The sequence below is a fragment of the Pteropus alecto genome, unplaced genomic scaffold, assembly GCF_000325575.1.
Source record: "Pteropus alecto unplaced genomic scaffold, ASM32557v1 scaffold359, whole genome shotgun sequence".
Classification (NCBI taxonomy): Eukaryota; Metazoa; Chordata; class Mammalia; order Chiroptera; family Pteropodidae; genus Pteropus; species Pteropus alecto.
In genome coordinates, this window is record NW_006443119.1 from 233,613 (window position 1) to 256,449 (window position 22,837).

At 40.1% G+C, this 22,837-nt stretch overlaps 1 protein-coding gene across 1 annotated transcript; it reads right to left on the reverse strand.

Annotated features, from left to right (window-relative positions):
- Positions 1-5,571: 5,571 nt before the first annotated feature.
- IL20 (interleukin 20) lies at positions 5,572-11,124 on the reverse strand. Its single transcript, XM_006922823.3, has 6 exons — positions 11,094-11,124; positions 8,698-8,885; positions 8,358-8,423; positions 8,096-8,248; positions 7,332-7,406; positions 5,572-5,894 (listed from the first exon to the last, which is right to left on the reverse strand). The coding sequence occupies exons 2-6, from the start codon at positions 8,854-8,856 to the stop codon at positions 5,817-5,819; spliced, it is 531 nt and encodes a 176-aa protein (XP_006922885.1). The 5' UTR covers positions 8,857-8,885; positions 11,094-11,124; the 3' UTR covers positions 5,572-5,816.
- Positions 11,125-22,837: the final 11,713 nt, after the last annotated feature.

Genomic DNA, 22,837 nt, shown 5'->3' on the forward strand with positions numbered 1-22,837 from the left:
GCTGAATAAAGAGTGTGTTTCCTAAAACTCACTGATTTGTGGTGGTCCATGTGTCTTTCGGGGGCTGGCGGCTACAACAACACCAGTATCACACTGTCTTGATTGCCATCGCTTTATATGAATATTGAAATCAGATAACATTAATCATCCGAGTCCGTTGTTTTTCAAGTTCTTTTGATTATTTTAGGTCTGTTGCATTTTAATATAAATTTTAAAGTGAATTTTTAAATTTCTACCCTTAATAAGGCTGCTGAAATTTTTATTGTGACTGCATTAAATTTTTAGGTCAATTTGGAGAGAATTGACATCTTAATAATATTGAGACTTCCGGCCATGAATATGATATAACTCTTTATTATTCAGATTATCTTTCATTTTTTCCAACTAGTCTATAGTTTCCAGTGTCAAAACTTTACATATCTTGTTCTTGATTTATTCCACAAGTATTATAGATAGTATTTTTTCAATTTTAAATTGTGTGTTGCTGATATATGGAAATATAATTGATCTTTGTATATTGATCTGATATTCTGCTACCAAACAGAACTTTCTTATTAGTTCTAATAGCTTCCTGTAGATTCTATCAGGTATTTCTATCTAGACAAGTTTGTGATCTATGAATAAAGATAGTTTTACTTCTTTTTTTTTTAATCTGGATGACATTCATTTCTTCTTGAACTGAATTGAGGTTTAATAGTCCTGGAAGTACCAGGACCTGAGTTTTAATGCCAACTCTCCTAACTCACTGTGTGGCCTTTGGCAAGTCACTTTATCTCTCTGAACCCCAGTTGTTCTGTAAAATGATCTGTATGTTGTATTTTCTTCCCCACATCTAATATTCAGAGAGACAAAGAATGAGCTCCAAAGATGTTAGCACGCTCATTGTAATCTACAGCTTCCTGCCTTCAGGCCTCTGAGTCCTATCCTCTTTTAGTTAAGCAATTGACTCATTGTGCTCATGACAATTGGGTTGAAGTGGAGGGTCACCTTTTCTCCTCCCAACCTTCCAGTGAAATCAGGGAATAGTGGATTCACTTGTTCTTTTACCATTTGTTCTGCTGCCTCCTGTTGGCAAGGCCCAATTTGCAGAGTGAGTTGTCCGTTTTCTAGCAAAAGCCAAAGCTTATAACTTGTGAAAAAATTAGCTCAGGGCCACATATATAGAAAAAGCAATTTCATTTAACTTTTTTTTTTTAACGCCTATGGCACTTGGTATTCCTAAATGGTCTCCCATCCAAGTACTAACCAGGCCCGACTCTGCCTAGCTTCCGAGATTTCATTTAACTTTTTAAAAATCTTCCACTGCTGATGGGAATTTAAATTGGTACAGCCACTCTGGAAAACAGTATGGAGCTTCCTCAAAAAAATTAAGAATAAAATCCACCATGTGACCCAGCAATCCTTCCGGGTATCTACTCAAAAAACTCGGAAACATTTACCTGCAAAGATATGTTCACCCCAGTGTTCATAGCAGTATTATTCATGGTGGCCAAGACGTGGAAACAGCCTAAGTGTCCTTTGATAAAGAAGATGTGGTACATATATACAATGGAATATTACTCAGCCATAAGAAAGAAGAAATACTGCCATTTGTGACAACATAGATGGATTTTGAGATTATCATGCTAAGTTAAATAAGTCAGAAAGAAAAAGTTGAGAACCATGATTTCACTTATATGTGGGATATAAAACTGAAAATAACAAACAAACATGACAAACAAATAGAGACTCATGAACACAGGCAGATTAGTGGCTACCAGAAGGAAGGGGGTAGAGGGGATGGGAGGTAGGGGTAAAGGGGGTCACATACATGGTGACGGAAGGAAATTTAATGTTAGATGGTGAACACACAATGCAATATATATATGATGTGTTATTGAATTATACACTTGCAACTTATATGATTTTATTAACCAATGTCACCCTAATAATTTAATTAAAAATTTTTTCTTTTAAAGAAAAATTCTCTAACATTACATGCTCTCCCTTTTGAATTTAGACCTTATATTCAATAATCTAAGGTTATTCTCTGCTGAGATAGGGTAGACTTAAAAGTTGAAATGACACAGCCCTGTCTTCCAGGAACTTAAGGGTCCAGCAAGGGTCCCACACTCTCCATTCGTGTGAGAGAGGGACAGGCAGACAAAGTCACACAGGACTATCTTGGAGAAGACCTGTATCCTTGAAAATAGGGAATTTGAGCAACCCCAAGTCATGGTGGAAATAAGAGATATAGCAGACTTTTTATTCTTTTGAGTCACCATACATTCCTAGTTTTGAAAGATGCCCTTCCTTCTGAGAATGAGTCCACCTCCCATCAGAGGTAAGGCTTGTTCCTCTCCCTGGCATCCAGGGCATCATCTAGGCCTGCTCAATCAGATATGCTCACCTCATAATCTGAATCCAAAGCTGGTGATAGGAACCATGTAAACCTCTTCTAGCAATAGAAGGCGGCAGCAGCTCCATCAGGTCCCTGGAGACAATGGTAGCACATCCAATTTCTGAAATTCAGAATCATCTTTTCCACTCTTTCATTTTACAAATGCAGTGTGGAATAAATAAAGACCACTCAAATGAGGTTAGGCAAAAGCTATTTACTCAGAGCTTGCTTTAAAAAAAAAAAATAATAAGTGTTTTTGCAGAGACTCTAAGGCCTGCAGGAGTGGGAAAGTTCTACAATAGAAAAAAAAAGGAACTCTTCAGATATGCCCCGACTGGAAGCTATTAGCATGGGGAAGCTGTCTGTGGGCTAACTAGAATTGGGGGCATCCTATGTGATCGGTTAGCAGTGCATATTAATTTCCTCTGTTTCTTGCTAAGTTGGAAATGGGAACAAAAATTAGGGAAGCTGTCAGTTGTTAATCAAGTCCCAGCCATTTGGGGCCAATTCCTTCCAAGGTTGTGGCTTGGTTTCCTGGCTGGTTGTTATTGATCATGTGTTGGTTTCCTAAGCTGGTGGTTGCAGATTGTGGATCAGAGTTCTATTTATTTATATGGTCTAGCTATTGTTCATTTGTATATTTAATCTCTCAGCAGAAATCGAAGTCCAGAGAGGTAGAGTGGCTCATCCAAAGTCTAACAGCTAAGGAGTAACCAGAGCTGATAGGTATCTGAGGGTTAATATATTTATCTTGTCACCTCCAAAGGAATTTACATTCTGCTGGTTGAAGAGACAAGGTTTAGACCAATGAAGAAAAAGTGAAGTTCAACACGGATGTTGCAGAGATTGCCCCAGGAAGTTAATAGTTAATGTCACAGTTGGCATATAGGGCTGTGGTGTCAGGGTGCATTCAACTTTTGGTTCTACCCTTGTTCAAATTACTTACCATCTCTGAGTACATTGTCACTTGCAAACTGGTAATAACACTGCTACCTCGCATGTTTTAAGAAGTTCCCAGTACAGTGCCTGGCACATGATAAGTACTTAATAAACAACAACAATCATTATAATTATTGTAATTGGGAGTGGTAGTTGTAAATCATTCTTGAAGATCTGTCCCTTAATGGCCCCACCTTCATGCAATTTTTCCTTAACCCTTGAGCTGGCTTGACCTCTCCACTGCTGAATTCCCTGTCATTGATACTACGGTTAGTCAAGCAGAAAAAAGACAAAAGACTTGGAGAAAGAGATGGATCTCTCAGGGGTGAAGAATAGAGGTAACAAAGTCAAAGAGATAAACAAGAAGTAAAGATGTGACAATACAATGGTAGCATGGAGTCCCAAAGGACCAAGGCTTCCATGGCCCAGACTTTCAGAAGAGGCGGAAATGCCTCCCAGGAAAACAAATGGAGGAGCTTCGTCCTCAGCTCTGTGAGTCAACCTCAGATACACCCATCTGGAAGACTCACGCCATTGGCAAGTAAAGCAGCCTCCTCATTGCCATCTAATGTTTCTTGAAGGAGGTGGCTCTAATTTTAACACTGAGTTCAGTGAAGTTGACTTCTCAACTCTTCCTTGAGAGTTGAAGCTAAGATTTTTGTCAGGCTAGTCAGAGAAAACCAGGAGACATATGACTGGAAAATCCGATAAAAGAGGGGTATTATAGTGTAAAAATGGGTGATGGTAATAGAAAGCATGAAATCAGAAAATGCCTCGTTTTCAGAGGAACGTAGAAGACCATCTCTTCCATCACCCTGAAAGGTAGATATTAGCATTCTGTTTTCCAGAAGGAGAAACTAAATTCCAAGAAAGTTAAGTTTTATAGCTCAAATCACTCAAGTAATAAAGGGTAGAGTCATGATTTAAATTCAAGAAAAGATATATTTTAAAAAAAGACAACTTAATATTTGATTGATTATCTATAGGTAGAGGGATTATGGGTGATTTTAATTTTCTTCTTTATATTTCCCAAACTTTCTCTATTAGGTAGTCATTATTTGTATAATGAAAAAAATCAATAAGGTAATTTAAACAAACCAGGACCCAGGCTGAGGGCTGGGAGCAAAAACCAGAGGCAGTAAGAACTCTCTATAGGAGCCAGGGCGTCAGCATCAGTCTGCTGTTTCTGAGACTGGGAAAACTAAACTGCTAAGCTAGGGCTGCAGTTCAGAGTGAAGTGGGGAGAAAGGAGGCAGGCAGCCCAGGCCAGGATTCTGGTTCCTTATAGTCCAGGGAAGCACAACATGAAAGGAGCCTGGGAAGAAAACAATGACTTAATGGTTGGATCTGAAGACAAAGACTTGATCCAGGAATAATTTAAATCCTGGGACTGGACAGAATCCAAGAAGGCTCACATATCTCCCTGGGCAAGGCTCAGAAACTACACTTTGCACCTGCGTGTTCTCAACCCTTCTAACAGGGACTCCTGCCCATAGTTAATTTATGTTACAATCAAGAACTCTGACGCAAGAGTAAGCGAACTTAAAATGAGAAAGAAAACCGTGGTACAGAGAGGACATTGTTCAAAGCCAATAAGGTGAAATCAGGGATGGCTGAAGCCTCTCATGGAGACACAGTTCCTTTAAGTGGAGGGCAGAGTCATGAGATCAGAAATTTGAATGATCTAAAAGGTAGAGCCGGAAAGGTATTCGGCAAGAGAGAGAAGGCCCAGGTTCCCATTTGCATTTTTCCTCCCCAAAGGAGCAAGAAGTGCATAGGTAATATGAGATTCAAACTCATCTCCATCATTAGTTTCTGCTTCTGAAGCATTTCGCAAATTGCAAGTAGATATTATGCAAAGAAAACTTTGTACAAATGCATTTTGACCATACAGGATTCCATAGCTGGAAGATACACTAGTATAGGGTTGGGGAGTTGGGTAGGGGTTGTCAGTAATTATAAAACTAGTTTGTTTGTAAGTTCGTATCAGAACTTATTCCACAACCCACAATTAGTAGCCATTGTTTCAGTTTTAAAAATCTCGCAGAGCACTGACAGTCAGTAAATTTACTTAATTTGATAAAAATGAAGAAACACCCCCTAGCCGTCCTCTAGAATTTAGAAAGTTTGTTTATTGTTTGAAAATACATGATGTGCTCTAGTCAGTTTACAAATATAATTCATCAATTTTTTAAAAGACTTATGTTCAAGTACAAAAATAAATAGGTCAAATAGCAAAAATAAATAAATATATTAACTAATAAATATATCCGACTGTAGAAAAGATATTACCAAAATCTTATAAAACCATGGTCTAGATTAAGGGTAAGAACACATGAAAACAACCACAATAAAGACACAAATAGGAAATAAATAATATACACAGTGACCAGCACTAAATGATATAACAAAGAGATAGTGGTTTGCGGTCATGCCTCCACGAACGGAGAACTGGGACTCGGCCAGGAATACTCTCAGCAGCATAGTCACTTTCCTTTTATTCTGTCTCCTCCATCCATCGCAGGAGAATGTCTAGCTCTCCCAAAGCTTTCACCACCGCTTCCTGAGGCTCGAGCTGAAAGACACACACTTATGAGGTGAGTAAATCACAGAGAGGCATTGTGTGCCCCAGGGTTAATCCTCTCCTTTCGTTGGCAAAATCGTTGAGGATTGTAAGCAGAGCCTTCCTTTCAAGATGGAAGAGCTTTGAAAGAAGACCTGGAACCTCAAGATATCACAAGAGGAAGGAAAATCATTGAGTCCATCACCCTGATCTTACATAGGGAAACTGAGGCCCAGGGTAGGTAGCAGAATTGGGACTACAACCCAAGCCTCTTGAATCACAAAGATCTAGATAATGAAGCTGTTTTTAAAGAAATGTGTGTGTGTGTGTAGGGGTTGCCTACTATGCATACTCAATTGAACAAATATTTATTGTGCTAAGCATTGGGCTGGCTAGGGATCCAAAGGTAAAAACGGTATAACCCTACCCACAGGGAATTCACAGTCCCATGAGTGAGACAGGCAGAAGCAGGCAATTAAAATGTAGTGTGATGAATAAATGATGGAGCCACACAGGATGACAGGGGAGGCACCTAATTCCTACTGTGTATACTCAATTGAACAAATATTTATTGTGCTAAGCATTGGGCTGGCTAGGGATCCAAAGGTAAAAACGGTATAACCCTACCCACAGGGAATTCACAGTCCCATGAGTGAGACAGGCAGAAGCAGGCAATTAAAATGTAGTGTGATGAATAAATGATGGAGCCACACAGGATGACAGGGGAGGCACCTAATTCAGAGAAGTAGCAGTACCTTCCCGGAGGTGATAGCTAGGCTGAGTCTTAAAGGATAAGTAGCAATTAGTCAGTGAGGAGTAGACTCCAGGCCTTGCTGGCAGATGCACAAAGGCACTGAGGTGAGAAACAGCATGGCATGGGCATTGTGAAATTGTGAGTGACTTTTTTCCCTGTAATATTTATTTTACTGTTGGACTATTACAGAAAAGCAATTTGGGAACTGTGTAGAACCCGGGAGCTGAGATGGAGCCAACATACATACTGGACTTAAAAAAAAAATTCAATGTTCAAAGCAGGAAAACCTGAAAAACTGCAGTAAAGAGTTAGCAAGAAAGAGAACAGAAAGTTAGCCAAACCTGCCGGCTTCTGAAAACTACAAAGGACTGTTTCTGAGAGTATGTGTAAGTGTGTGAGTGTTGGAAACTATGGCCTCTTGTTTGTGCAGCTGAAAGATCCATATGTCTCTGGAGCACCTTGATGGAATCACAGCCATTCCTTCTTCATTCCCAGAGCATGTTTCTGAGAGAGCACCCTGCTAGAGCCTGGATGGGTGTCCCTTGGGGTAAAGGAGAAGGATAGTCCACATGACTTCAGAGGGCTACTAACCTGAGGGCTACAGGATTTCTATCAGTATGAATACCCATCTCACCCATCTATGATCTCAGTTCTAAAAACACACTCATCCCAACCAAGTCCAAAATTGCATATACCTCTTCGAAGTGACTCAGAATTTGGCTGTATTTCTCCTTTGCTTCCTCTCCACAAGGGCATGTCATATGGGCATGCTGAAAGAATACCAAAGAATGACAGATTTTATTAAATATTCTGATTTTCTGCCCTTGCCATTGACATGAAGTAGATGGGAATTCTACTTCATTCCTATAGAAAAGTCTTTTCAGACATCATTTGGGATCACTAACCCAATCACCCATAGGAGAGGAAGCCAGCTTTTTAGGCTCAAATACAGAGCTTGTTGCTTCCTTTTAGAAACAGATAGCACCAAAAGAGTTTGTGTTCATGGTATGCCATCTTGCCTGCACTCCCCACCAAGCTCTTCCAGAGAGCCCCCATGGGAAGTGAAAATTGGATTCCTAGGTTCAATTTAGACCATATCTTGAGATTGAGTTTAATGGCTTGCTAATTGGCTTCTTAGTTGGCTTCCTGGACTCAGGGTGCACTAGTACACTATAGGATATCTCACCTACAGAAAAAGCTTAATTTCATGGATAAAAGGTAGTCGTCATTAACATCAAATAGCTAGTATTTATAGTTCTTTAAACTTTTTGTATGGAACAGAATACCCAAAAGTCAATAAAACTGAGTTCTTTTTCCCTAGTCACATGGCTCAACACAGATTATAGAACTTTTGGACTCAGTCTCTCCATCCATTAAATGGGGGTAAGAAAGAGCTTGGTTGCTAAGTCATCGAAGCTATGGACTGAGATGGATCTTTTTACCCAAGACCCTTACTCACACAAAGTCGGAGGTCCTTCTTGATAGTAAGAAAAGAGTTGGCAAGGCTGCTGATCTTCCGGAGGATATGGTGGTCAGGGGTCTGATAGTTTTTGAATACTGTGTTCAGGTAGAGTCTCAGTATATGGCGGAGGAGGCAGCACTGATCTGCAGGCTACAAAGAAGACTAGTATGTTGGTGGGGGGAGAGGGAAAAGACCCAGGGTGATAGAGATGCCCCTAATTCATATTTCCTCCCAGAACTCCCATGCACCACACACATACCTTTGTGTCTTGCAAAGACTCGGTCTTCCTCAAGATTCTGATGTCAATGATTTTATCTTTGGCTTGCTAAACAGAAGAAAGCAAGGCAAAAAAGAACAGATCAGTAATGGCTGCCAGAGTCTTAAACATCTAGACCTCTCATTCCCTCGCTACCACTGCCCAGGGGGCAGTGTCTCTTTCCAAAACACTTTTAAATTATGAGCTACATGTTTCCTGGCACCTTTCTGGTGAGGAGTCCCCAGCCTGACTTTTTGTGATCACACTGCTGGAGGACAGAGAATGACAAGTAGAGAAGGGGAGAGGCAGCCACAAGGTTGCGGGGGGTGCCTTCCTCACATACCACAGTGTCCCGTATCTCAGAAAATCCATTGTGCATTTCCTGAAGGTTAGTGGTGACCACACAGCTTCCCAAATGGAGTATCTTCAGCCCAGCAGAAGGTGTCCAGGAGAGATAAAACACAGCCACGAGAATGCAGAGGGGGAGACCAGAGCCTTTCATCTTGTGCCAGAATCTGGAGACCACAGGAGCTAGGAATTCAAAGGAAAGAGCATGACTTACTGATTTTTCCATCTCATGCCTTAAGAAGCCAGTCCAGTCACCAAGGACATGCCTCCTCCAGATGTCCTGTAGGGTAAAATTTAATAGCTTTGTCTGGTTTTGGACAGCCTGGTTCATTCACCTAATTGTAAGAAGAACTGCTGATCCTCCTCAAGAGTAAACTTCAAGTGCTTGCTCCGGGTCTGAGTGTAGTTGGTGCTACAGGTCCCGGCTCCTTTATTCTGTCCCCATCCCAGCCCCATCATCATTGCCCAGCAGGGAAGGCCTGGAGCAGCAGGCACTTGAAGTAAGTAGATGACATCCCAGGGAAAGTGTCAAAACTTGTTTTGCTGAATTGACGTATATAGTCTTCCCTTCCAGAAAGCCAAATAGCTCACCCTTCTGATCCCTTTAGACCCGCCCAGGATCTGGGGCAAAACAGAACTCACAGAAACTGTTGCTGAGCCACCCAAAACGCTTGGGCAAAATTGTCTGCATTTTATGGCCACCCCCAGGGCAGAATTGCTTAGCTCTCTTTGGCATTTGTCTGAGATCAGATAAGTCATTTGGAGGTGACAGATTTATTTTAGCCCCAAAGGCAAATAGAAAGTCAATGATTTCATAATAATCCTGCTGCCAGAGAAAGGCAAGATGAGATAGGCAATCAGTTCAATTTCACCTAATACTTCACCTCCTGTGGTGTCTACACTCCACAGCACCCTCTGCAGGAAAACTGTAGTCAGGCATACCTGGGATGAATCCAGAAGTATGCTCTTTCCTGGCCCTATAACTCAGGCTGAAGGTCTAGTAAGTAAGTGATCCCAAAGAAAAAGAAGAAAAGCAGGAGGAAATTCACTTCTTCTTGGGGTGAGGCTTGCTCCATAAGGTGGCATTTTATAGTGTGTGCTGAATTTTAAGATAAAGTGATAATGGGCCAGGATTAAGATGAAGAGAATGAAACACTCATCTTGAGCATAAAATTTAAGGGGGCACCAAAAGTCTCAGTAATTAAGACAAATAATATTTTAATATAATATCAAAATTATTGAAATAGTCCACAATAAACAAAATATCAATATTTTAATAAAGACAGAAATTGACAATGCCATGCGGAGCCATATTGGACAAAAGGAGAAATGAGTATTCCTGTCTCCTTATATACAGTAAATGTTTTTATGTACTTTTAGTGATTAATTTTTCCCCGGAATACATGATGAAAATATTAGTGATGGGTCTTCACCAAGAAAGTAAAATTATAATAAATGACATTAGCAAAATCAAATAAGTTTCGACAGAAAGTCATATATATATTGCATTGTGTGTTCACCACCCAGAGTTAGATTTCCTTCTGTCCCCAAATATTTGACTCCTTTTACCCCTATCTACCTCCCTCCTTCCCCACTACAACTTTCTCTTTGTCTTAGGCTCTACTATGGCTGGGCACAGCATTGATAATCATTACCACTTCCTGAATTTTTCCTATGTGCCAGGCAATGTGCTAGATATATTTTATATTCATGTCCACCTGAGATACTGCCAAATGTAGAAGAAAAGAATAAACAAACAAACACCAAAGTATCAGAGAGAACTCTGGGTTTGGAAACAAGAGAACTATGTCCAAATCCCTGCTCTACAAGTTCCCATCAAGGTAAGTTGTCCCAGTTTGCCCAGAATTGACAGAGTTCCTGAGACTGAGAACTTTCAGTTTTAAAACTAGAAAACTTACAGGTAAACCTAGATGAGTCAGTCACCCTGCATCTATCTGGCCTTAGACAAGTTGACTCACCTCTGAGTTTTGTTTTCTTAGCCCTAAAATGGTGATAATTAAACACCCCCAGAAACGTGTTTTGAGATTTAAAAAAAATAATGCATAATTTATACACCTAGCACATAGTGGATGATCAATTCATTTTAAATAGAGAATGCTATTAGTTGCCTTGAATGTAGTAGGTATATAGTAAATATATGATAAATTCAACAATTCGATCAGCATTTATTGAGGACCCACTGTCTTGAATATAATGCTAGGTATTGGAATACAAAGATAAAAGTGACAATTCCCTACCCTCTCAAACATTTTGTCCTAATGGAAGGGGATCCTCTAGATAGGGCCCCCAACACACCTAGGTAAATGATTGGGAGAACTGGGCTGATCCCTAGAAGTGTGTGAATAGTGTAGATAGAGGGAGTTCTCTTACCTGAGCTCAGAAAGGGCTGTCGTCTCTGGTCTCCTAGGAGTCTGTTTCAAAGCTAAGAGGCTTCCAGTTATTTATATATGTGTCACACGAAGGAAGTGAGCTCCCATAGGTTAGGGCTGAAACTCCCTTGGAATTTCTCTGGTGGCATTGCATTTCCTCCCATCTGAAGACTGTTTAATTGTAGGATGGATTAATTACCTCGACACTTTAAGAAGTACTTCTTGGGAGGTTACTGGTTATCGTTGTTGGGTAAAATATGTGGCTCTTTCTTTCTGGCTCCCTTCCAGAAGGAAGGTAAATAGTAATTAAGACAGAAGAGATCACTGAATTACAGAACTCAAAGCGAATTCCAGGAGGTTGTTTTGCCTTCTCCTTTAATTCCAATTTTCCTTAATCAGGATTCTCCCCAATCCTAGACCCAGTGGGCTCACTCCTGCTGTTCCTTCCTTGCTTTTGCTATTCCCACCATTTTTTTTCCAACAATGACCATCTTTCTTTCCCTCCACTCGTCATTAAAGCGTGGGCCGCAGTTCTTCATTCCTGCACTACTCCAGACCACATCAATCCCTCCCTTCTCTGACTTCCAATAGCAGATTTTTCTTTGGTAAGTGAGAGAGTCTGATGTTGCCTTCTGTTTCATGGTCCTTAGCCTTTTCTCCCTAATGACACTGGAAGACATTCTAAAACAAGGACTAATCAGTCTGTCAGGACTATACTTCCAGGCAAGATTAAATCAAAAACACTTGAGATGAATCATGTTTCACGCTTTGAAAACTATCAAGATGGTAGAGATTATAATATATTCCTTTTCAACTTTTTTCCTGCTCATAATATCTAAGACTCTGAAGTCCTATATTTGAATCCCAAGATTCTATAGTTTACAAAATGACTTTGGCATATTATTTCATCTGTCTGAATTTCAGTTTACATATCTGTTAATGAGAAATATTTTATATTTTATAAAATATTTTATAAAATTTTATACATGAGATAATGTATAAAATCATTTCCCAGTTGATTCAGTGTCATTATGATTCTTTGCTCTTCTACTTTTCGGATCAGGGCACTCTTAACATCTTTTAATATCTTCCTAAATTTCCTCAAAAATGAAGACCGTAACTTTTCATTGTAATGCTTGATATATGTTGAAAATATGTATGAATATCTAATCTAAATTATCTCTTGAGGTCATGCCTGTTTTTCCATCATTGATGCTAAGTAAACAATTTCTCATGATCATCCATAACTGATTAAAGTAAAATTGAGAAATATGGTCTGACAAGAATACTTGAAATCAATACTTTTGATGCAAGACAGGGCAAATTTCCCCGAGTGGCAGGGAGACCAAGCCCTGTACTGAGAGAAGAATGTCCTTTGGCGGTGAGTGTAGAAAGAATTCGACACACACACCAAAGTTAGAGTCAAAGAAAAGTTTATTAGAAAAGTGGTTATACTCCACAGAGTGTGGTTTCCTCTCAGAGGCAGAGAGTGAGAGGGACAGTGACAGTAAAAGCACTGAAAGGGACCCTAAGTGTTCAGAGAATTCAGTTTATATGCCATTCTTTAGTTCCCATTTCCTTTGATATGGACATACAGTGAGGAAGGGGAAGAGTATGTAGCCTGAAAAGGTAAGAATATGTAGCGTGAAAGGCCTGCTGGCAGTTCCCTTTAATCCTTTAATCCTTAGGTACCCCATGGTGTTAGGCATAGGGAATGACTCTCAGTTCCTGGTTCCCCTTCACAGGTGTGGAGAATGGGTTGTTAGTCATCCATCAGAAATCTTTCTTTGTTCTGAAGGTGTCCTCCAAGGCCTGGCTGCAGGGCTGATCAGCGCATTGCAGTCTCTGAATGCAGCTTGATTAACATTTTTAATTCTCTTGCCTCCCCGCTACATTACTTTCAGAAAATCTAAGTTGTACCCATGCCAGTCAATTCCTTTTCGTTAGCCAAGAAGAACCCAATTGCTTTGTTTCAAGTTACCTGGAAAGATTAAACTTAGTTATTCATATGCAATCCAAATTTTACTTGAATAATAAAGTTTTTCTTTTTTCTATATCAAAATCTTTATTATTTTAAAATCTGTTGAATAGAGCCCATTTCATTCGCTGTGCTGACACTAATTCAGCTCACTTCCACTAAAAGACTTTTCCTGCCTCGCCCTAATCTCTCTCTTTCCGTCTCTGTCTCTGTCTCTCTCTCTCTCTCTGCCTCTCTCTCTGTGTCTCTCTCTTTGTGTGTGTCTCTCTCTGTGTGTCTCTCTGTCTCTGTCTCTCTTACTCTCTGTCTTCCCTCATTCCCTTTTCCCAAGGCAAAATAGGTCCCTCCTGTTATGGCACGAACGATTCTAAGACCCACGGAGCCAATTGAGATTAATTATGAGCCTTTATTAGCTGGCTGGGGACTGACTCTCTACCACGCAGGGTTAGAGATCAGCCCTGGGGTTTGAGAGTGAGGCAGTTATGAAGCCTAGAACAAGCAAGCAGATTACAGAAGCAGAAGTTGGGCATTAGTACGATACATCACCTAGTACCATACCCTGGTTAACAAGTAAGTGGATTACAGAAGCAGACATTGGCCATCTTCATATCTTATACAATACACCTCCTAAACCACACCCAAGCAAGTAGGACGACTCCTGGTATCTAAAGATATTTCTTCCCTGTAGCTGACTTAGCTAGTTGGCTCACTTGAAAATTTTCCACCCTTAACACTTCCCACCTGTGGACCTCCACTTTACCTTGTATATACCTTTTTTTGTACTTATCACAGTCAATTGCAATTTTTAGGTTATATATCTATTTCCCACTAGCCTGAGGGCTCCTTGTTTGACTACATGGTCCCAACACCCAATGGCCCCTGGTAGGCGCTTAGTTAATACTTGATGACCATTGAATGAACATATTGATTTTAAATTGTTTCTTCTCTATGTTATATCCTAAAGCTGGAGGATCCAGGGTTGGCTAAACCTAAAAATGGAGACATACAAATCAATCAGTAATTACCAAACAGCGTAAAATTATACTGAGATGTGAGGATGGGGAGATGAGAGAAAAGATAAGCTGGTTTGAGGTCAGAAGTAATAATTGTTCATGTTAAAGAGACAAGACATCACTTGTAAAATTCTTAATCTTTTAGTAGGAAATGAAATGGGACATCTCTTGCAGAGTTAATCTTTTTAGTAAACTTAGTTAAGTTTTCTTCCCTCCTTCCTATGGAAAAAGGCCCTCTCCTTCAAATCCTCATAATTGCCTGGGCGACTCAGATCTTCTGGCTATTGAGAAGGGTCATCTGCCCATTGTTAAGCAGAAATGGTGTTAGGCCAGACACGGCCCTTAGAGTCTGAGCGGGGAGGGAACTTTAGCCAAAGGATTTTTTTTTTTACTCTTTAAGAAATATATTAACCAAGCCTGTTTTCCTTTACTCACTTAGTAGGAAAATCAATAATAGCAATTAATAGATATATGATTTAAATAACAAGTTTGTATCTTCTTTTCTTGTCTAGGGTCTGAGGTGGCACTTTAGCAGGAAACCCAAGACCCCACTCTGACTGAGGCAGAAAGAGAAAGAGCTCCATGAAACCCCTGTAGGCAGGGACTATGGCCATTCCATCCATACTAATAGTAAGGGGGTTCACGGCTCTTAGAAAAGAGCTAGGCAGGAAAGTTAGTTAGGGGGTTTTGGGTCTGCCTGCAAAGACACAGGTTATCCTATCCTAGAAGGGGTCCACCCTAATCCACCCACAATTAAGCAAGCCAGAAGGCATTTTTTAAAACTCACACAAAGAAACCAGTAGGCAGAGATTTAGGTACCGGTTTAAGCCAGTCACTTGCACCTGCTCAGTGAAGACTCCAACGACCTTCAACTCACCTGAGCCTCATTATACCATCATTACAAGATGTTGCATATGCCTGGAAGTTCATTAATATCATTATAACAGATTGAATTCTGGAAATGAACATGTGCAGAAAGCAAAATGATGAATCACTGAGTCCTGTCAATCTTATTTGTCAATTAAGGAAGCCCACTCAAAGTAACCACCCACAGCAAAAAGGGATAAAAACCACAAAGTCTTTGTTACCAGGCCTTTTGAGCCACGCTTCTCTTGCTCAGGCCTGCTTCCACATTTGGAAGTGTACTTTCCCTTCTAATAAAACTTTTCTTTTCTACTGTATTTCGGTGTCTTGCTCAATTCTTTGTTCGAGACATCAAGAATCTGGACAACATGCCGAGAGAGGATCCCCACTCTCCAGTAACAGTAAGACATTTAGACTTTATCCAAAAGCGAAAACTTATGGAAGTTTTCAGCAAGAAGCAATGTGATTAGATAGGCACCCTAGAAAATCTATTTGAAGGAGTTAAGACTGGTAGTACTAGAGAGAGATTTAATTATAGAGGACTTAAGAGAATTTAAGTACATTTTAAAAATATGTACTTATAGAGACTAAACATGTAGGTTTGAGAGAGGAGGAATCAAGAATAGTAAAAATATAGATATAGGTTGAACGTTATACAATTTCTATCTGTAGGTCAAAATTGGTCTGATATTGGCACTGTTGTATGGTTCAACCTAATAATTAGTATGATGATGATAATGTATAGAGTATCCTAATCTTAGTAATGCTGAATCTAAATAAATGAAAGAAATCTCTTTCACTCTAGCACATTCCACCATCCCTCCCAAGAATCCTGAATCACTAGGATAATTTCATCCTATCGTAGGCAATATCCAGCTCCTTGAGAACCTGTCTCATAGGCGATAAACAGGGTGGGTGTAGTTAAGGAATCTGTGAAGCAAACAATGAATTGTTGCAACCCATCCTCAAGTCCTAAAATCAGAAGGTTTTCAAACTTCTCAATATAATAAAATACATTGCTCTCTTCTTGGAAAATTAATTCTAATCATATCGTGTCTAAGAACATGTTGATTCAGCATTGCAAATAATTGCTAGAAATAATTGAAAATTATTGGCACACCTTCTGTAACATGACCTTCTCCCTCAAGTTGTCACATAAAGACAAAAGTAAAATAGGGTTTTATTGTGAGTCTCTGCTCTTTGCAAGCTGGCCCCTATCTGCTGGTATAATCCCAGATCCTCTGGAGTAGACAGTGGCCTGCGGTGCACGTGTTCCATGATTTAATTTGCAGGGGAACCCAGGACTCCTCTGCACAAAATCTTCTCGAGTAAGGTCTGGAGAGTTCGTGGATCTTCTGGGTTAAGGAAGTCTATCCCAACGGCAACAATTTCCTTACCTAATTATAGACTATTACTCCCTGACTGTTAGAGCTAAAAGTGATTTGAAGTACACCCATTCTGATGCCCTCATTTTATAAGTGAGGAAACTATGGTTTGCCAAGTTCACTCAGCTGGTAAAAGACTCAGATGTTCAAATCAATCAAGTATTCTTTCCAATAAGTGATACTCTTAACTCATTATGAACTAAGTAGAGTCCTTTTCAAATGAGATCAAGAGAGAAGCTTTTTCCACCATAATTCTGGCAGAACTGAATCTTCGAAGGAAAGAACATAAAGGGTGTTGACACTGAGGATCATAGAGAACTGAGAACCAGGAGGCCCAATTCTAATACTTTCTCACCACCATCTTTCAAGGTGACCTTGGGTGAACCAAGACTAGTCCTTACCCCTCTTACATCCTCACTGATAAATCAATAAAATGGAGGATAAAACCTACCTTGCCTGCCTGGCTCACTAAGTTGGCAGGAGGATTTTACATATATGCACAGTTATGTAAACCTTTAAGCACAAAAGGTGATTTTTATCACTCCTTGTATCCAATAGAATAGATTTTAAAAACCATTCCTTCTGGAAACGTTTACTAAATGCCTATTATGTGCAGGACACTGTGCTGGATGCTGTGAGGATAAGCGATGCCTCAGTCAGGTCTCTGGCCCCTGGTTGCTTATAGTCTCACTGGAGAAATAGGGCGTGTACTTGCAGAATCACAAAGTCAATACTACAGAGAGAGCAGAAAATACATGCTGAGAAGTACAGAGGAGGGAGGGCTCACACAGAGGAGAGTTTGAGTGGAGCCTTGAAGGATGGCGAGAACTTAAATGAGCAAAGATGCTGAAGAGAGTTAGGGAGGAGAAGTGGGGTCCAACAAAGACATGCAGGACAGAGGTAACCAGAGCAACAAAACTCACAACGTATTTGAAGACTAGCAAATGGACTAGTTTGGCTGGAGCCGTCTTTCATGTAGAGGAAGAGAGGGAGATCAAGTTGGAAATATGGCTTTATCATTAAGGACCAAGAAGATAATGCCGCGGAATGCAAATTTAGACTCAGAGTCTAGAAACCTATGTTCTAGGTCTAGGCTTACCTTCAGCCCACTGTGTGCTTTCAAAAAATCACTTCTCTTCCCTAGGCCTTGGTTTCCACATCTGAGAATTACGGGAAATAGATTAAATGATTTAAGTCTTTTTCAGCTCAGCCTTTCGATTCTGTGATTCTGTTTTCCTTCTAAGGCAATAGGGAGCCATGAAGTATCCCTCAGTGAGAGAGAGACATGATCATAGCTGTGCAGTAACCATGAGATCTTCAAGGGCAGCTCAATGCTTGGCACATTGTTAGTGCTCAAATTGAATAGATGGGGGGTGGTGACGTGGCTGTGGTAGAGAAACAGAGGTACATTTCATGAGCACATGAAGCTAACTTTAGGAAGTTGAGTTTCAAAAATGAAAGCCAGAATGTAATCAATGCCAGGTAACTATAAAGATAAGCTGAGCAGAAGAGAGAAAAGAATCCCTTCTTATGAAATAAACTCAGCTTCCTAACCAAGTCATTTTGGGGCAGGAAACAGTTTTCTAGAAACCAAGAAGAAAACCCAACCACTCCTTTTTTCCCATGGCAAGTCCTAGGTTTGCAGCTCAGGGTTTTTCCTGTATATGAAGACATCACAGTTGCAGACATCTGGGCTTCCTGCCCAGTTGCATCACTTTGCAAGGAAACATAGGCAGCCGGGTTTTGCTAGAGGAAGAATCTCAGCTCTCTGGTGGCCAGGTAGAGGACTTACCACTCCCAGGCCTGCAGTGCTGGGAGCTTTGTCATGCCTTGCAGCTCCTGCTACCTCCCTGCAGGGTGGAGATGGGCGGAACAGCTCACTCTCATAAGTGTACATTTTCAGTTCCCTGTCCTCAAAGCCAACAGAATGAGTGACGTCATTTCCCTTTCCTGTGTTTTTTCATCATGCTCTGTTTAACTAGCTCAACTTGCTGTCGTTCTTTCTCCTGAGAATTTCTGTAACATAGCTGGGTCCCCAAAATTGGCTAATTCTTCCTGCTACTTGCCTAAAAGAGACTGGGAAAGCCTCTGCTGGAAGTGAAGTCTGGGAACAAAAATTCAAACATATCCTTGAATTAATAGTTTCCTCACCTAGGAGAATAGTAATATACTCAATTCTTTTATTTTTCTTTTCAATTTTTCATTTTTCAGATACACTTGGCATACAATATTATGTAAGTTTCAGGCATACAACATGGTGATTAGATAATTATATAACTTACAAAGTAGTCACCCTTAGTGCCCATCTGACATACATAGTTATTACAATATTATTGACTATATTCCTGAGGCTATACTTTACTTCCCCACGACTAGTTCGTAACTACCAATTTATACTTCTTAATCTCTTCCCTTCGTCTTTTCATCCACCCACCCCCAATCCTCCTCTAATCTGGCAACCATCAAAATGTTCTCTGTATCTATGTGTTTGTTTCTGTTTTGTTCATTTATTTTGTTCTTTAGATTCCACATATAAGTGAAATCATATGGCATTTGTCTTTCTCTGTGTGACTTACTCTACTTAGCATAATACCTAGATCCATCCATATTGTTGCAGATGGCAAGATTTCATTCTTTTTTACGGCTGAGTAATATTCCATTGTATATATGTATCACCTCTTCTGTATCCATTCATCCATTAAAGGACACCCAAGTTGTCTCATTGTAAATAATGCTGCGATGAACATGTGAATTCACATGTCCCTTCAAAGTGGTGTTTTGGGTTTCTTTTGATAAATACCCAGAAGTGGAGTTACTGGGTCCTTCTTTGTCTCTTGTTATAGTGTTTGTTTTAAAGTCTATTTTGTCTGGTATTAGTATTGTTACCCCAACCTTTTTGTTTCCATTTTTATGAAATATCTTTTTCCATCCCTTTACTTTCAGTCTATATGTGTCTTTCAATCTGAAGTGAGCCTCTTATGGGCAGCATATGTAAGGGTCTTGTTTTCTTTACCCTTATCTTTTGATTGGAGCATTTAACCTATTTCCCATTTAGAAAAAAAAGTGCAGCTTGCTTAACATTACTTAGAGAAATGCTACGTTTTCTAGGATTTGACATTTTTAGCGATCAAGAATTGCTATATTTTGTAAAAGGAAATGCCACTGCTAAAACCAGAATGCTATAAATAGAATGACGACATTTGTTTTCAAAAACTGTTGTTATACTAGAGCAATGTAAAAATAATAATAAAAGCAAGATATTTTGTGACAAACTTTGGGGTAAGGTCAGGACTATAATCTGTGAGTTATTTCAGAGTAAATGCTGCAGCTGCAAGCATTGCTGGCAAGTCAGGACAAACAGAGAATGGGTTCATCCATTTACATTTAAAGTAATCATTGATAGATATGTGGTTATTATTTTAATATTCATATTTTTATCTTTTTTCTTCTTCTTTTTAAAGAGAAGTCCTTCCAACATTTTTTTTTGTAATACTGGTTTGGTGTTGATGAACTTTACCGTATTCTTGTCTGGGAAGCTTTTTATCTATTCTTCGATTCTAAATGATAGCCCTGCTGAGTAAAGTTATCTTTGTTGTAGGAACTTACTTTTCATCACTTTGAATATTTCATGCCCGTCCTTTCTGGCCTCCAAAGCTTCTGTTGAGAAATCAGCTGACAGTCTATGGGAGCTCCCTTGGTTACAGGTAACTAATTGCTTTTCTCTTGCTGCTTTTAAGATTCTCTGTTTGTCTTTAACTTTGGCATTTTAATTCTGATGTGTCTTGGTGTGGGCCTCTTAAGGTTCATCTTATTTGGGATTCTCTGAACTTCCTGGGGTTATATGTATATTTCTTTAGGTTAGGGAAGTTTTCCATCATTATTTCTTCAAATAAGTTTTTAATTCCTTGTTCTCTTTCTTCTCCTTCTGGTATCCTTGTAATGCAAAAGTTGTTATGCTTGGTGTTATCCCAGAAGCCCCTTAAAATATCCTTATTTTTTGGATTTTTTTGTTGTTGTTGCTTCTCTGATTGGGTGTTTTCTGCTACCTTATCTTCTAAATCACTGCTTCGATCATCTGCTTCATCTAATGTACTGTTGACTCCTCCTAAGATATTCATCATTTCAGTTACTGTATTCTTCATTGTTGACTAATTCTTTTTATATTTTTTATCTCCATTTTTATGTTTTCTATCCCTTTGTTAAAGTTCTCACTGATTTCATCTACTCTTCCCTTAAGTTCACTGAGCATCCTTATAACCAGTGTTTCGAACTCTGCATCTGGTAGATTGTTTATCTCCATTCTGTTTAGTTCTTTTTCTGGAGCTTTGTTCTGTTCTTTTATTTGTAACATGTTTCTTTGTTTTCCCATTTTGGCTGCCTCCCTGTGTTTGTTTACATGCATTACATAGGGCTGCTATGTCTCCTGGTCTTAGTAGAGAGGCTTTATGTAGTAAGGTGTGCTATAGGGCCCAGTGGTTGTCTTCCCTGGTCACCAGGTGTATCCCTTGGATGGGTTGTGTGTGACCTTCTGTTATAGTTGAACTTTCGTTGCTATTTGCACATCAGTGGGAGGGATTAACCTTCAGGCTGATTTGTTGTGAGGATCGGCCAGTGAGGGGCTGACCTTATAGAGCAGACTCACTTTAGCAGGACCCTGGTCCCTGCCCAGTCCACCCTCTGGGTGTGTCATTCTTGTATGCAGCCTCAGGTGCTGCTCCAGCTCAGCCTAAGGCTGGCCACCAGGTGTGCTGGCCTAGGGGCCTCCTTGGAGAGACCCCATCACAAACCAAGTTCAGCAGCAGCCTGTGAAATTTCCAAGGCCCCCTGGCATGAGCCACCAAGCAACTGCATATAGGTGCCACTTGCATTGAGCTTAGAGTAGCCTAGAGAGGCCAAGCCATGAACAAAGGCCAGCTGCCACTAGCATGAGAGGTTCAGGACATGCTGAGGCCCGACCTTGCTTCTTTAGGTTTTGCAAACTTCTGAGATGTTTTAGGAAACTCCACAGCATGCGCCAAAGCAGGCCAATGGTCTGGAAAAGTTTCCAGAAGCAACTTGGGTGGGACCACAAGTTGGGGGAGTAGGGTCTCAGGTAATCACCTGGCTGAAGTAAATGGTGCAAGCCAGGTTGTTGGAGACTCAGTTATTGTGGTTGCCTGTTCCTGCATGCCAGAAGGGGCAAGCATCCACAAAGAAATAATGAATTCTACCAGCACTCTGACTGGGAGAAAGCTGCCCCTCCAGCCCTCTCCCTGAAACCAGACAATTTAGTTTCTCCCTGTATGTTCCTGGCACCTTTCAAGCTGCTACTCCAGCACTGGAGCTCAGAGCAATTGAGTCCTTCAGAGAGTAAGTCCATGCACAAGCCTTTTTAAGAGGAATTCCAGCCACCTTCTGTCTCGCTCAGCCACAATCTCTGATTGTTTTCACAGCCAGAGTTGTGGGTACCTCTCCTCCCAGCACTAGAATCCTGGGTTGGGGATCCTGGTGCAGGACTTGGACCCCTCGTTCTTCCAGGGGGACCGCCATAGCCGAGATATTCATCCTGATTTTTAACCACCAGTCAAGTGTTGAACCAGCCTATTCCATGTCTCCGCCCCTCCTACCAATCTCAAGACGACCTCTTTTATATGTCCTTAGTTGTAGAACTTCTGTTTAGCTAGACTTCACATGATTCTCAATGATGATTTTTCTGTATAGTTGTAATTTTGATGTGGTCATGAGAGACAGTAAGCATAGTTTTTACCTACTCTGCCATCTTGACCAGAAATCTCAATCCTTTCCTTTTAATTTCACAAATAAGCATGGAGATTCTCTGTGTGCAGGCACTGAGTTGAATGACCCAAGGAAGGGTACCAAAGTGGAAAAGACATGGTCTTTTGGGACCTCGGAGCATCATAGGAAAACAGATCCTCTAATGTAGGAATTCTTAACCTGGAAGAGGGTGAACGGGGAAAACAAATCCTTTTTCTTTTTTTTTTACTAACTTCTAATCAAAATTTATCATTTTCTTCAAATATGATGATAGAGAACAAATACAAACCACAATAGTATTAGCAGTACCTGTGACTTTGTCACTGATAGAAATAAAATATTTTGTATCACATTACAGTTGTTTCAAACACCTCAAAATACCTTAATACTCATCACTACTTAGAAATGTCCATTGTTTGTAGGTCTGCTATTAGATCCCGTTAATTAATGTATTAATAAAGAATCAGTTAGTGTTATACTACCTTTTGTCATTTCCATATTTGATAGCTATATTTTAATAAAATTGGTTTCTTTTATAATTTTATGTATTTTATTTTATGCATTTAGAAACATTGTCCTGAGTAGGGTCCATAGACCTTGCTGGTGTGCCAAAGGGGTCCATGGCACACAAGAGGTTAAGATTCCTGGCTCTAATGGCAGGCACAAAGGACCATGGGTCTGACACCATATCTTTCCAATTGTGACACAAGGCCTAAGGAGAATGAAGTTATTTATGAGGATGATGTGAGAG

Excerpts from the sequence above, each read along its gene's own strand:
- IL20 (XM_006922823.3), bottom strand. The coding sequence starts at position 8,856 with ATGAAAGGCTCTGGTCTCCCCCTCTGCATTCTCGTGGCTGTGTTTTAT. Across the intron at positions 8,424-8,697 it reads CTGAGATACGGGACACTGTG|CAAGCCAAAGATAAAATCAT; the intron begins GTATGTGAGGAA and ends TCTTCTGTTTAG. Across the intron at positions 8,249-8,357 it reads AGTCTTTGCAAGACACAAAG|CCTGCAGATCAGTGCTGCCT; the intron begins GTATGTGTGTGG and ends TCTTCTTTGTAG.